This window comes from Tetrao urogallus (assembly GCF_951394365.1).
Source record: "Tetrao urogallus genome assembly, chromosome: 7".
NCBI lineage: Eukaryota > Metazoa > Chordata > Aves > Galliformes > Phasianidae > Tetrao > Tetrao urogallus.
The window spans coordinates 35,155,293-35,170,764 of NC_136820.1; the positions used below are offsets into that span (position 1 = coordinate 35,155,293).

The window sequence follows — 15,472 nt, forward strand, 5'->3', positions numbered from 1 at the left end:
AAATCCTTTTCAGTGATAAAACCGTTACTGACTTCAGTGAATGGAATTTTACTCTATCTTCTCGTGTTTCTTTCCCCATGTGAGTGTGTGTGCCTGACAGTGCAGTAAGCAGTAAGAAAGGAGCCCCTGCACTCTCAGCAGGCACAAATCAACCCTTACTTACACAGGATCTTCCAGAAATTGCACCTGTGCTGCTGTATGCCACTGCAAGGAAATGTGGTTTGATTTGTAATGTTTCTGTGAAACTTCTTCTGTTGTGTCTTTACTTTACTCTTACTCCACTCTTTGAACAAGGAGTTGACTTTAGGTGAGGCAGTCATCGTTATCATGTATGCAAGCAGAAATACAAATTTTGAAAGCTGCTTTTGTGCTTTGAAAAATTTGAAATATTCAAAGTTAAGGCAGCCAACACGGGGTGCATTTTTAGTGTTTTATTTTTTTTCTTCCCCTAATACCCTGCAGAACCTGAGGAGGACTAAGATCTCCATAATATTTAATAACTTGTAAATCGCTGTCAAAAAGACTGTTCCCCTTTTTGGTCATGTGATATTCCATATTCTTCCCTGCCTTGCTGCTGCAATTTCTTTAAAAAAAAAAAAAAAAAAAAAAAAATCAACACAACAACAGCAAAACAAAACACAACAAATAAAATGTAAACGCTTCTATTTTCATTCAATGTTAGTAGTCTCTGAGTACAGTGTGAAACTGTTACTGCTTTCTGGAGGGATCCAGGCTTGCTTTCTTTCCTCTTTTCCTTTCCACAGATTGATTTTTCTGATGTCTTTTATGCCTTTCATGGGATTATTTGGACTGCAAGAAGTAGATTTTGACCAATAGTTCTTAAGTTGTACACTACAGCTGCCAAGAACTGGAAACAAGGATAATATCTTACATCAAGATAGCAGCTTTTGAAATATTTGGTTCATTTTCAAGTTCTGTACTGGTTAGGAACAATAAAACATAAAAGTTATGAACTGCTGTTGGTATGAATATTGGATGTATGTAAAAGGATCATCAGTAAAAAGCGTTCATTTTAATACAGAGCAGATTCATGAGTTTGTGACACATTTTTATGTGAAGATTTTGTGCAGTGAGAATGTATTGTGGCTGTGGTCCTGGGGGTGCTGTGCTGAAGCTTGCTCTTTTCTTTGTTGGCTTCAGAAAGAAAATGCATTATCTGCAGCAACGTGTACCTCCATGTTATAAAGGAAGAAGCCAGAAAGCAAGAACAGAATTTCCCCCTGAAATACATTTCCTGAAGCACAATGTCTGAAAGGTGCTAGAGATGACAGAATTCGCGCATTCTTTTTCCTTCTTTAGCTGCTTCTTTTGTGCTTGGCTAAAAGCGGCTTTGTTGTCATTGGATTTATGCATTTTGATTTCTCCAGCCCTTCCTTGTCAACAGTCTCTTTTCTGCAGTAGATGAAGTGAGAAGAAAAATGATTTGGGCCTTCTCTTTGCTTTTTTTCCTGCTTTCATGTTTACAAAGGCTGAATGAATTTTTGGTGTTTGTGCATGCTGGTTTCCTGCTGACTTGTTTCCCAGTAGCACCCGCCGGTCTTCCACTGATGTGCTGTGCTCAGCACTGTGCATCTGGAAAGAGATGGCTCTGCCCACTTGAGGGTAAGAAAAGCCAGGTGGCTTTCTCATTGTTGGGCAGGATTATATCACAAAGCCGAAATTCAAGATAAATATTTGACTTTTCTTTAAGTACTCTATTAGTTTGCCTTTGATTTTTGAAACTCAGATTTTGTTTTACTCAGCCCTGCTTTCAGCACCTTCCTCCCAGCCGCAGGCAGGCAGAGATTTAAACATACCCTGAAGTCACAGTCAGATGCAAACAAGTGAAACTGCAGGCAGAATTGAGAGGGCAGAAGGTACTTTACTTAGATCATTCAGTTTTTCCTTGAGGAAATATGATTGTGTACTTCCTATTCACAGCAGCAAATTGGTACCTGTGTGTTGGTACCTGTACTGATGGGATGGGTATCTAGCACGATAGCTTACTTTGATCTGGTAAATGATATATGCATTACTGGGGAGAAATCATTTTACCAGCATTTCTGCTTTCATTACTGCCAAACCCTTTCCTCTGTGCGGGTCACAGCCTATTTCTTGTGTGGAAATGATCTGACAGTAGATGTTCTGTTACTGTCATAAGTTTGCTGTGTTGGTCTTCACGTAGGAATTAGCAAAAATGAATCTGAGTTAAAGTAAAACTTATTTCATATGTTATTTCCTTGAAAAGGGGCAAGAGAGCTCAGAAGTGTGTGGCTCCCACTCTCACCTGTTTGCTGTCATTGACCTTGATCAGGTTTGGGCCACAGCCATTTTGTTTAACCAGTTGCTGTCTTTGTTACGACTTCATAAATCTCCACCAATTTATGGTTGTCAGTCAGGGGGTCTGCCCTGATCCCAGCATATCTTGCTGCGTGCAGAAGATCAATAGGTGGGCCACAGACATCCACACTCTTTCATCCTGTGTGAGGTGGCCCCAGCGCTCTGAACCCCCTGTGCTCTGCTGAAGAGGGTTTGGAGACCAGGACAGTTGCATCTTAGTGTGCTCAGAACTGTGCTCTGCAGGCACTGCTTGGGATGCATGTGTACCCTGCCTTCCAGAGGCTGGTTCAGTACATGTTTGAGGTGGAATTTGGGACTGGGACTTAATTATAGGCCTGTGCTCAACTGTACCATGGATGTAGCCTGGTAACCATGTCCTGCTTCACATGGACGGAACTTCGATTAGGCACTTATTTGAACTGTCATGGGAAATGTTTTAAAACTGCTGTTTGCTAGTAATTAACTGCAAGAAAAAAAAAGTGCAGTTGACATATAGCCATGGGAAAAGTCACGGAGAAAATACTGTAAGACTGGTAGGAGCATCTCTTTGAAGTCTGCTCACTGTATCTTGTAATGTTTTTCTTATGCTTGAATGTACATCTGAGTATATCACTGTATGATCATTTGCATTACTTTTCTTTTTTCTTTTTTCTTTTCTCACAGTGCTTGCCGATTAAAGGTCTTGGATTTGTGCTTGGAGCCTACAAATGTATTTGCAAGGAGGGATTCTATCACCCCAACATCTTTTCAGTGAACAGCTTTCAGAGTAAGTGCCTTTGCTTGAGTTAGGAAAAAAAAAAAAAGCAGAGAGAGCATTAATAATAGAGGGCTCCTTTTTATCCTAGTCAGGGTTATACAGTGAAATCCCAGTGTTGCAACTCTTGGATTATATAATCACTTAAGGAGTTCTAGCTCTTTGATTTGTCATTGGTGATGCTCTTGAGGATCCTGTAAAACATACCCACTTTAAGAATATTTGATTTGTAAATAAATTTAAAAATATGAAAAGAAGTCTTGCTATAGGGAAGTAAAGATTTCTGGCATCTGTGTTCAGGCAAAAGTACTGAGGAATTTAATCTAGCAATTTTCTCCTTTGTTAGGGTAAACTGGAATGCTCTGGCCTCTGGCTTTGTAAGTGCTTTAATTGTTTTAATTTTATTTCATGTTCAAAGGAGAATCCAAAGGAACACATTCAAGCTCTAATTCTTACAAATGGAGAAATAGAGATGGGTCATCTCTGAGAGTCTGGCTGGTGGTTTGGTATGGAAGACATGCAGCCTACGCTTTCTGGAAAGCACAGTGTTTGATACTTAAGCTGAGCTCAGGGAAGTAAGGGAACAGAACTGAGTTGATACTCAAGGAAAACATGTAAACAAGCATCACTAAAGGTGCTGCCTGTTACTTTCATCATATGAAATTATGACTACCAAGATATAATTGCTGTGCTAAAATTGTTGCAGTTACACTAGTACAGTTCATACTGCAGTCACAAGTGTAATGGTATTGCTTGAAGGTGTAATGGGGCATCCTGCTTTGCCTCCTACTTTGCTAATGAATCCACTCCCCAGATTCTTTGTCGTGTGTTACAGTGTACCTGATAATTGGGTTAAATATATTATGTCATGTGAACTCAAGAGCTGCAAAGAACATTTTTAAGTTCCTTCTACAAGTTCTGCTTTCTTATTGAAAAAGTGTTGGTGATTTTAGGTGAAAGGCAGGTAGCTTTTTAACATAAGGAAAGCTTTCAAATTTCATGTTTATTTGCAGTCATGAGTCCCAGAAATGTATTCATTCTGTGTCAGACGATGACCCATTTTTATTGATCTAATCTGGTTTGGGTATGAATTGGCCAAGATATCTCACCCCTAACAGCCTATATTCGATCTCCTGTAAATATATGTTGCATAAATAGCACGGTGTTTATTCAGAAATTTACCTGATGAGCATTTGTTTCTCTTTTCATATTGTGGAATGTTGTAGAAGTCACCCTTGTGATAGTGTTTTTTTCTCTTGGATCTGTATGAATCTTTCAGTAGTGAGAATGATGCTTGGTTGCTCCTGTGGTGCAGTGAGTTATGATAGAATTGGGATTTAACTCTTCAAATGAGCATATAAGAAAAATCATTCTTAGTTTTTTATCATACCAAATGCCAAAAAATGCACAAAAATAATAAGGCACTGATCATAAGGAATGGGATTTTTATTTTATATGGGCTGTATAAAGTGCAGATGCATGACATGTGTTAGTCATCTTGGTTTCCACTGTAGTCAGTAGGGAGAGCATGGCTCCCCTGGAGGGTAGTCCTGCTGCTTTGGAAGCTTGTGTTTAGATGGAGGCATTAACTCTTCAGGCAAATAACACCTTTTGTTTGTATGTGATAGATGGAGGAGCCTACAAGGCTAACCTAGGCAAGAAATTTTGCTTTTAAATATCTTACGCTGAAATTTTCTCACAGAACTGTTTGCTGATATTTAAGGTCTGAGAGTTAGATGATCTGGGACTTATTTGATTTGGCCATGTGTTGCTGTGAGTTAACGTGTGCAAGAGGTTAGGAAAGGTCATTAATAAAGAACTGCTTTTAATTCAACTAGATGCAGCTGTGTTTGCCAGGCTCTATAGATGATTTCAGAATGTGAGCAGTAAGACTGCTTGTGGAAGTAACTGTGGAGGAATGGCAGAAAAAACTGGTTCAAGGGAACTTAGCCCTGTCATCCAACTGCATTCTGTGAAAAGAAAAATGGTTAAAATGGCTGAATGATATATTTGGAGATTCAAACTGATACTAATGCACGGATTCTAGACATGAATGCTACAAGTAATTTTGACAGAAACTGTCTGACCTGACGGTCTTTGTGTGGAATTAGGTTGGTGAGGTCTGATAAGAGAGACGAAACTGAGTAGAAATGTTAAGAATGTTTAGAAAATATTCCTGGAAGATTAGAATCAAGAGGCCAGAGAGTTTTGCAGGTCACAAGATGAGATGTAAATAGGTAAGTAGATAGGAAAGCTGATCACTTCTGTAATTCCATGAATTGAAAAATTGAATTCAGTGTGTTGTATCTTGAAATGGAAGCATTCCTTAGTGATGTTGGGACTCTGCAACAAAATATGTTTAACTGCAGTTGTGCATTGTGCCTGAAGTGACAGAGCTTTAAGTTTTAAACAAGGTTTTCTTTAGGTCCAGATGAGTGTTTGGGATGAGTCTGAAACAACAGTACAAAATGGCTTTGCAGGGATGTTTGACAGGCTGTGCAGTTTGCTCAGCAGGCAGGCTTCAAAGATTGCTTGTCTACCTCCTCAGCAAGCTCAGCTGGATACCTGAACAGTCAGATGCAATGTTGCATAAACAGTGTCCGCAGTAGGAAAGATTCTGTTTTTCTAACTTAAAGAGTACAGTTTTGCTGCTCCCCGGGAGGTTGCACATCTCAGGCTGCAGGTTCCAGAACTGTGTATGGAGCAGGGGTTGAAATTTGTACCATTCTTTTACCAAAGAGGAAGTCAGGTAGGAAAGCTGTTTTCCTTCCAAAGCTGAGTTTGGGCTTCAGAACTGGCAGTGCCAAAATGTGTAGAACCTCTCTTTTACCACTGCATTGGTTAATGAGGACCAACAGGGCATAGAGTTATTGCTGTATTTCTGGTGTCTTTTTTGATCAGCTTTCAAGGTTGAACTTTTAAGAAATAAAGAACATAAAATTTATGACCATAACAGGTTTCAAGCCATATTCACATAGGGTTTGTGACTCAATCTCATCAGAAACTGATTTTAGAAAAAGATATGTGAAAAATTATATGAGTTGCATTAACCCATAATTGCTTGAGTACATGATTATGTACTTTCTCCTAATAGCTCACTTTGAGGAAGCAGTATTACTATAGGTAGAGTAGATTAATTTGTGAATACATACATTTTAACATTTTCATAGCAGTCACTTCCAAGTGCACTTAGTTCTCTGCCTCACAGGTTAATCACTTTTGCATTGGAATATCTATCCCTGGTAGAATTGTGGTGTTTTATTCAACCTAAAATTGCATTCTTTAACAATACTTTGGCAACGTATTGTAGAGATTCCCCTCAGCTCTTGCAGTATTGAATATGGAATCTGCTCAGAAAAAGGTGCTTGTACACCTCTTGTGTCTGAGTATGGGACTTGATGTGTCTAACAGTGCTATGTCTCCAGTCCCAGGAGAGCTTTCCAGTTCAGCTTCTCCAAAGAGAAATCCACTGTCTTCATAAAAATAAATATCAGCCTGTTCTCACTGCAGGATTTGCGAGAGAAGAATCTTTCTTTAAAAGCAAGGAGGACAGGGCTGCTGGAACAGCACACCAAACAGCCAGACTGGGGTATGTGGCTGCTTTGTGCCCTTCTGAAGCTTTGCCTGGCAGCAGATGTGTGTTCCTCACACATACATTTGGGAAAAGAAGAAGTAATTACCCTTGTAGATAACCTTCAATTTCAAATGTTTGAAGTTAGAAGTCTGAAGAGAGTTTCATACACCACTGTGTATATGTGAAATGTCACTGACATATTCTATCTCTTGAATTAAGACTAGATAATTTGGGATTTACTGCCTTCACTGCTGGAGGAGGAGAGTTTTGATCCAAAATGTGGGAACAATTCTCTAGCCTTGCGCAAAACATTTTATTTGCCTTCAGCCATATTCTATGATTCTCTCAGCCACATTCTTTGAAGCTCCAAAACTTGTCTTGGTTATGTTAAGAATTTTCAGCAAATTCTGCTTGCTTTCTTATTTAACATTATTTTGGTTTTTTTTCCCCTTTCCTTCACCCTTTTCTTCTATCAGTTTCCTGGGGTTTTATGGGCAAGTTTTTACAGATCAGAAAGAGCAGGATTGCTCTTGTATGCTCTGTTGGTGGGTGTGCTTTGATGGGTCAGATGTCAGCTCAGGAGCAATTGATTTTCACAGACAGGATATTAAATTGCCAGTTGGATTTCGAGGTTTTCTAGTGTGTTTCTGTGAACTGTGGAAAATTATGCATTTATATAATATAAATATAGTAAATATGCTTGTTTTTATCTGGGCACAGAATATTGCAATCGTACATCAGTTTGCTGAATAAATGTTAATTAAGAGTGGTTTTGTTTGATTGGAAGCTAATATTTCACTAGAGAGTGTCTTTATGAAATTCAGAAACAATCTCAAATAGGATCAGAGCTTGTACTGTAAACATTAGGTAGTTAATGGATCTGTTTTTCATGTGCCTGTGTAAAATTGTGTCCTTGTTCCTAAATCTTTGATGTAATTTTCTCCCATTCGCAAGTATCTGTCAAAGAATGTCCTCTGCAAATTTTGCCCATCTTAGATACAATGGGAATGCATTTAATAAACCCACTCTCCCCCCTGTCTGAATTGATCTGTGTTTCCTAAATAAGACGAAGGAGGTGAAATGAGAAAAGCAGCCCTGGCAAACTACTTTAAAGAGGAAAACAGGGAGGCAAGAGGAGTAAGCAGAGAACTGTTTTGCTCCTGTATGAATGAGCTGCCCATGCTGTACAGTTAAAGTTGCCTCCCCTTCCCCACTTCATATTTTCAGGAAAGGATGCAGACAATCGCTTTTCTGGAGGGGACTTATCAGAGGAAGTCTACACCTGCCTGCCCTGCAGGGAAGGATGTTCTAATTGTAAAGATGATACTCCCTGCTATGCACAGGAGGACAAGTACTTACGGCTTGCTATCATCTCATTCCAAACACTCTGTATGCTGCTGGACTTCATAAGCATGCTGGTAGTCTACCATTTTCGCAAAGCAAAGGTAAGCAGCCTCGTTTTACTTTAATCTTCCTGATCACTGTGTGGTACAGGCTCATTTATGTTAGGTGTACAGCTTCCCATTTGGAGGACAGTCTTCTTGGGTAAGGATTGCAACTGTTTCTCAGAAGATGAGATTTCCAAACAGGACTGCTTTGCTGCAAGCACGGAGGAAATTAAATGTGATTTTTGAAAAAATGCTGAACAGTTGTCTCCCAGTGATGTCTCCATATGTTTATAGATGGTCATTAAATATCAAGGAAACCTATCATGTTTGAAGTCAGGCCAATAATGCAAGTACCAAGAGGTTCATGGGATTTGTAGTCACTGCATGCTGAAAGTGTCTGCCTGCTTTACCACTGCTGGGAAGGATGTCTGGTTTCAATATATTTGTGACACTAGCTGCACAGTAATTGCACCCAAGAGAAATCTCTAAATAATTCTAGGTCCAAGGGAGTTTAAACTTGATTGTGTATTGTTTTTTTTCTAAAGTATGGATATATTAAGGAGAATCTGTAAACTGTTGATATTACACTTCTGTAGTATCTACTAGTCTAATGAACTTTCTGCTTTTATCTCACTCAAAATATATTTATATGTAATATCTCATGCAATCTCACTGTTGCCTCAGTAAATGCAGAATATTCTATGAAACTTTCAATTTACGAAGAAGAAATGAATGGAAGCTGGCACATGTTCACTACCTACATTTGGAAGACGTAGGCGTGCACACAATATGCTGTATTGTTGAAATTAATAGCATCCATTTTCCATAACTAGATAAGCATTTCCATTTTGGTTTCTGGAACACTTGATCCCACAGTCTTCCTAATCCTGCACTGTCTGTGTTACAAATGTGTGGTTCATTTTGAAAGACTTTAATATCCTGGCAGGAAATCACAGAATGAACAGTGACATTCTTTTTTTTTTCTGTTCTTTTCTCTGATTCTGACAGTCTTCGCATTTAATGAATGAATCAATGAATCAAATGATTCAAATTACTGACTTAACTGTATTTATAAAGCTTTTCATTATGAAAAGTGTTTGTAGGCAGTTATTTAGTTGCCTAATGTTAACTTAGCAGTAGAATCTATCTCCAATTCTAAGACATTTTAGTCCTCATGGTAATGTTACTTGCTTTTATTGGCTGTGTAAAACAAACATCATGAAGAAGGAAGTGTTCCTTGTGAGTAAGATTTTTCTCTCTAGTTCTGCAACATGAAAACAGTAGATTACTTCATCTTCAGCTCCTGTAAGTTTGCCTTGATTTCTTTTCTCAATGATGTATCGATTGTTTTATAAGAAATTTATGAATGAAATTAGACATGTTCTTGCTCTTTCAGATGAGTATTTAGATGTGGTTTCCCGCACATGTTCACTACTTTTAAAAAATATTTAGTAAGCACACACAGAAATCTTTTTCACAAAATCTACTGATTAAGAAAGATACTTTTTTAGTTTTGTGGCAATCAGCCATTCCTCCAAAGTAATATATGAGTAAAGAACCAGACAGGATCTCTGAACATTTAGTACGAACATAAACCAAGAAGCATATACACACCTTTCCTTGTTTCTAAAGAACTTTTCAGTAGTTACAAAAAAAATAAGCCTACTATTTTTTTTTTTTTTTTTAAAGAATACTTGTTACCCTGAAAGATTTATCATGACATTTGAACAGGTGAATCAGGCATAAAACAGAATATTTACTACCATTTTTCCCCAGAAAGAAGGGGAAATCATCATCTTTGTTTCATCAAGAACATATATGCTAGGTCTAAAACAGTTACTAAAGGATCAGCTGTTGGTAAAACATCTGTTGTTCCATTCCCAAAGATCACAGCACTGAGAATAGTGCTTGATGATTTCAACAATTACTTCCAAAGCATTATTGACAGAATATGACGATACAGTTTTCATTCTGACATGATCTTTATTAGTGACCGAGGGTGTAAAAATTATGATCTACAATCAAAATGGTTCTGTGACTGGAGGATCTTGACAAAATGAATGGTACAAATCAGCATGATGGTGACCAGCTTCTAGAAGTCAGCCAGTGCTGGAAGAGCTTCAAAGTCTTCTTAAAGATTTTCTGAATTGTCACAGAATCACAGAACTGCAGGGATTGGAAGGGACCTCGAGAGACCATCGAGTCCAACCTGCCTGCTAAAGCTAATACTCTACTATAGGTCACACAGGTAGTTCTCCTTAGAGTTCCAAAAAACTCCTCTACAAAACTACTGAAATATTTACTGTGGAATAAGCCACTGCATACAGTAATAGTAGCAGAGGAGGAATGCAAGATAGGAAATGTGGCATCCGCTCTTAAAGAGACTGCCAGTAATGATGGTGAGAGCTACAGACCAGTAAGTCCAACTTGCACACTGAGAAATTAATAGAAATGTTGATAAAGAATGGAGCTATTAGATTCATGAGTAAGTGTGGGATGTAGACTTCTGTGAGAATGTGATTTCCTTTTGAATGTATTTATAACTCCGTGAAGGTGGATTGTTATTAAAGATGAGAGTACTTTTTCCCAGGTCCACTGACAAAAGCTCTTAAAAATGATGATCTCAAGGGGCTTGGTGAGCTGCGCTTGTAGCTATGAGAGAGGACAGAGGAAAAAACAGTGCAGCAGATGTGGTTTAGAATCATTTAAGGTGGGCCGATGGTGACGTGTAAGCATATAGTCACTGTTCTGTCTAAGATATAACTACAAGGAGTTCAGATCTTTCAAGAGGTTAAAAAAAAGTAAAGCGGACCTTTAACACAACTTACAATTGCTTTATGTCACCCATTGGCACAGAGTATAATGGACTCCAAAGTAGAAATCAGTCCAGAAAGAGTTTAGCAGGAATCGTGTTGGTTATTTAATAACAGTGGGTTTGGTGAAACATCTGGTTCTGGAAATCCGTACTGCTTAAATGGGAGGACAGAGCAGGAAGGACCTTCTGCTGTTCTCTATATTTAGTAATGCAGTACAAACCATGCCCCGAGATGGGACACTGTACTCTGAGTTAGAAAGCCTTTTATTTTGTTGTCAAAAAAAGAGTTGTCAAATTAGACTTCATTTCTAATCTTGAAATCGTTGTAGTTACACAAATAAATTGCACGGTTGTGTTTGGTAGATGGCAAAACGAAGTAGACAAAGGACAAATTAAGATTTAAGGCACTTGTCCAAGGCATAGGTATGGCAATCTATCACTGGCAGCGCTGACCAAAATCTTGTATTGCCAACCTATAAGTGAAATTAGTGACTTGAAGTGTTAGCCAGAACTGGCAAACAGTACAAAATGGAACTACAGTAAAATACTGGGAGAAAACTCAGATTGGTGCTGAAGAATTCATTTGAGGCTTTGTCAGACACGGGTGAAAGTGACTCAGCAGCAATGTTGCTAAACTGCAAGACTCATAAATGGAAAAAAGAACAAGTAGAAAATGTGTCCCTTCGCAGAGAGAAAAGCCAAGAGGGAGAACTCCAAAGTGGTTGAAAATAAAGAAAAAAAAAGAAAAAGAAAAAATGAATGAAGGCACAAAGGGAATAGCAGAAACTAAACCACTAATGAAAAGCATATTGTTGTGAAAGACAGAGAAACATGAAAAATATAAGAGATAAAGCAGATGCTGCTGCTATAGTGGGAAAAGACAAAGCATTTCAGTAGGGGAGTAAATGGAAGAAATGTGCCAAACAAAGCCAAAAATGAGGATAACATTCACAGCTAATACAGAAAGGAGAGCAAATATGCAGATCACTTCAGAGAAATCTTTAACTATTCTAGACAATCACAATGGCAAAAAGTAGTGAAAGCTGAAAAGCCTGATTATGACTTTAACACAAGTTGTAAGAAGCTGAAAAACTCCCAGGAGATGAAGACTGATCAAATCCCATCAGAAATGCTGGTGGCACCTGACAACAGCAGCTTAATGACACTGAGGGATTTGTGCAATGGAGCATGGGAGAAAGAGATTTTTCCTCAACAGTGGGAACACTGAACTGTTATCTGAGTGCCCCAACAGGATAATCTTGCTGAATGCCACAGCTGGGGAGACATTGAGGAGTCTGCAAGATGATACGAAGGGACGTAAAGTGACAGTGGATGCAGAACAAGGATCAGGCTCCACTGAGGCTTTCAGTACTTTGGATAGATTAGAAGAGTGAGCTAGCAATTGGAGAGGAGTGTATAAGCTAATAGGCTTCCCTTATTTCTTTGATTTTCAAAAGGCTTTGATAGACTGTCTGAGGGTATCTTGCAGAACATTTCAGCTCTATAGACTCAGATCTACGTGGCTGTGTGCAGAAGTATAAAACGTTCTCCAAGTTTTAACAAGTAATGAAAAAAAATCAACTGAAGATGAGCAGTAGCAAATGTTGTGTGCTATGCTGTTGTTATTGACTGGATAATGCAAAGATTGCTACTAAAATTAGGTCTAAAATGTATAAGGCTAACCTAACAAAAATAGCTGGATAAGCAAGGACAGAAATTGCTGATGTTAAAACAAAAATTCTCAAATCTGAGAAGCTGAACAGTGATTTTAAAAGAAAAATTATCAACAAAATAGGAAAATTCATCATGTGAATAGAGTTATGTGAACTAGAGGGGAGCTCGAAGAGGGAGTAACCATCTGCAGTACTGATAAAACACAATGTGAGGGCAGCAGAGCTAGACAGCACAAGGAAGAAACAAAATGGTTAAGAAATTCTTCTATTTCAAGGTTAGAGTAGTTTTTCAAGGGCTAAAGATCTACTAAAGCCTTGGAGAGGAAGCCAGCTTCCTCATGATCAAGTTCTTCCAAAAGTACTGGACTAGAGAAAGAAGAAAAAAGTGTTCATCAGCTGTCAAACTGTCTTCGAAAGTATCTGAAAGAAGTATCTGAAAGAAAATAACTGACCTTTGCATAGTGGCATGGCCATTCAAACACGGAGCTATGAGGTAAATACAGCTGCTGTGAGGAATCATCGTTGCCTTTAAAACTGGTAAGAACCTCTACTGGAAAAGAAAACAGAGGCTGACCTCAGTCCTGGAGTGGCAGAGAGTAACTGCTGCTTCAGCCCTGGGCATGAAGGAGAGTGTTACACTCACTGGCCTTGGCTCACACTGGGTCTTCGCTGCCAACGCTCATTCAGAAATGCCTCGGAGAAGATGCATGGAAGACAAGCTGCCATAATCTGTCCTTGCCATTCGCTGCTGCGCTGCTGGTTTCTGTGTGGATAGGGGAACTGTGGGCATTCGGGAGGAGACCTTTTCTAGTTTTGCTCTTTCTACATTCCTAACATGTAAGTGGGCCTGTTAAAATTGCTGCAGCCAGCACATTTGGAAAGACTAGTTTTGGATCTTACAAGTAATATGAAATTGTTTAGAAGAGATTATTCAAAACACCAGTTTGGAATGATATTTTTATGTGGCGTTAATGATACAGGACAGCTGTAGGTCACATTGAAATGAAGGACTCTGCCCCATTCAAAACCATGACCGCTCCCAAATAATAGAAATTTATAATTAAAACACTTCTTACTGAATTATTTTTTGTTTCCCATTTATGTGCACTGAAAGGATAAATTTTAAAAAAGCACTTTTAATGGGAGGAGAAAAAAATGTGCAGCATAGATGGAATGCTGATCAAATGAAAACTTGCAGTTAACAAGACCACACTGCTAATAATCAGCAAGCTTCGATAATTTTATCTCTCTTGGGGGAGCTGTGGCAAATGACAGCAACTGAATGTCCATTATGTCATTTTTATGCTTTGTTTTTATTCCAATTTCCAGTGATTGGAGTTCAGGAGGACTAGATTTCATATTACTGCTTTCCCATTCCTATTTTTCCTCCAGTGTAAATCCATTTAAATGTTCTGCTAAATATGATTTAAAAACCATGAAGATAGGCCTTAAACAACGCCCTTTTAAACACTGCATGAAGTGCCACATAGATGGAAAGAGAACATATAAATGAATGCTGTAATTCCCCTTCCTGAGAAATCAAGAATTTCTTTTCCCCCTTACTGCAATTATGATAGGATTCAGTAATTCAGAGTGAGATAATCACAAGCTATTGATGTGTGATACATCTTTAAATATTAAAGCATGCTGGCTTTGCAAACATACCTTTTTCTCTAATGTAAATCAACCAATCTTTCCTCTTTTTTAACTCTGCAGTGGCATCTTGAAGTGCTTTTGCCTGGATGCCTTTCATCTTTGGTGAACATTCTGCTTTTTTCTCCCTAGACACCAATTTCTGACATTTCTGCTCAAGTGGAAACTTGATGGAGGGAAAAGATGTTCTGCAGTTGGAGCAGCTGCCTTTGCATACTGTGCTGGTGGGCATACCTGACAGTTCTCAGCACATACAGGCTCTGTGCATTTTTTCTTTATCACATCTTCGAGTGAATACGTACTTTCTTGTGATTTCTCAGGGAAGTTCATTGTAGTCTTGAGTATTCAGCTTTAAAGGCATTGATGGTGTTATTTTCAAAATAGCTATGGCTTTTAGTGGAATTCTCATATCCTTTATTCATAAAACAGAAATCATAAAATGTCCTTTCCTATTTTTCTGCATAGTTAAGATATGCCTGTAGGGATGCTGTACCTTTTTTAACTCTCACATAAATTATTGCAGAATGCCATATTGAAAAGATAAGTGTGCAGGCTGCTAGCCTGTGTTAGCCTGTGTTAGTTGAAAATCAGAAATGATGTACTGCCTGCTGGAGCTCCCACAGACAGTGAATGTTGGGAGGCATGGCTGCGGCAGTTGTTATTGCCCTGTGTTGTGTCATTCACTTCAAAAGGACAAAGGTTTCAAATCTGCATCTATTTGCATTCTAATACATGGTTTAGGGGAATTAAGTGTTTGTGAATAGAAAAATGCACCTATTTCCACTTCATGCACAGAAGGCTCCAGGTCACACTGACATGTGAAGAAAATGAAGATCTTTATATAAAAAGTACTGATTGTTTCCAGTCCTTTCTTCTAAGGAAAAGATAATGAGAAAGAGCAAGGCTCACCACAAAATTAGAATTGCAGGCGTTGGACGGAACCTCTGGGGATTATGAAGTTCAGCCCCTCTGCTGAAGCAGGTTCCTTACAGTAGGAGCATGTCCAGGCAGTTCAGAAATGCATCCAGGTAGGTTTTGAGTATCTCCAGAGAAGGAGACTCCACAAGCTCTCTAGGCAGCATATTCTGGTGCTTTGTCATCCTCACCGTAAAGAACTTTTTTCTCATGTTTGTACAGAGTTTCCTGTGTTGCAGTTTTTGCCTGTTGCCCCTTGTCCTGTCACTGCAGGCAGGGTCAACTCTAACGGACAAGGCAGATCTTGAAAAATACTTTTTTTATTTTTTTTTTTTTTAAAAAGCTCTAATGATCCAAAAC

The 15,472-nt window shown here is 38.6% G+C and overlaps 1 protein-coding gene across 1 annotated transcript in view; it reads left to right on the top strand.

Annotated features, from left to right (window-relative positions):
- The window catches only part of GPR158 (G protein-coupled receptor 158), a gene marked incomplete at both ends in the record, with an annotated part of 175,901 nt that overhangs the window by 71,061 nt on the left and 89,368 nt on the right, over positions 1-15,472 (top strand). Inside the window, 2 exons of the mRNA XM_079538527.1 lie at positions 3,004-3,106; positions 7,896-8,113. Of these exons, the coding sequence (XP_079394653.1) occupies positions 3,004-3,106; positions 7,896-8,113 (321 nt within the window). The remainder of the gene's footprint in view (positions 1-3,003; positions 3,107-7,895; positions 8,114-15,472) is intronic.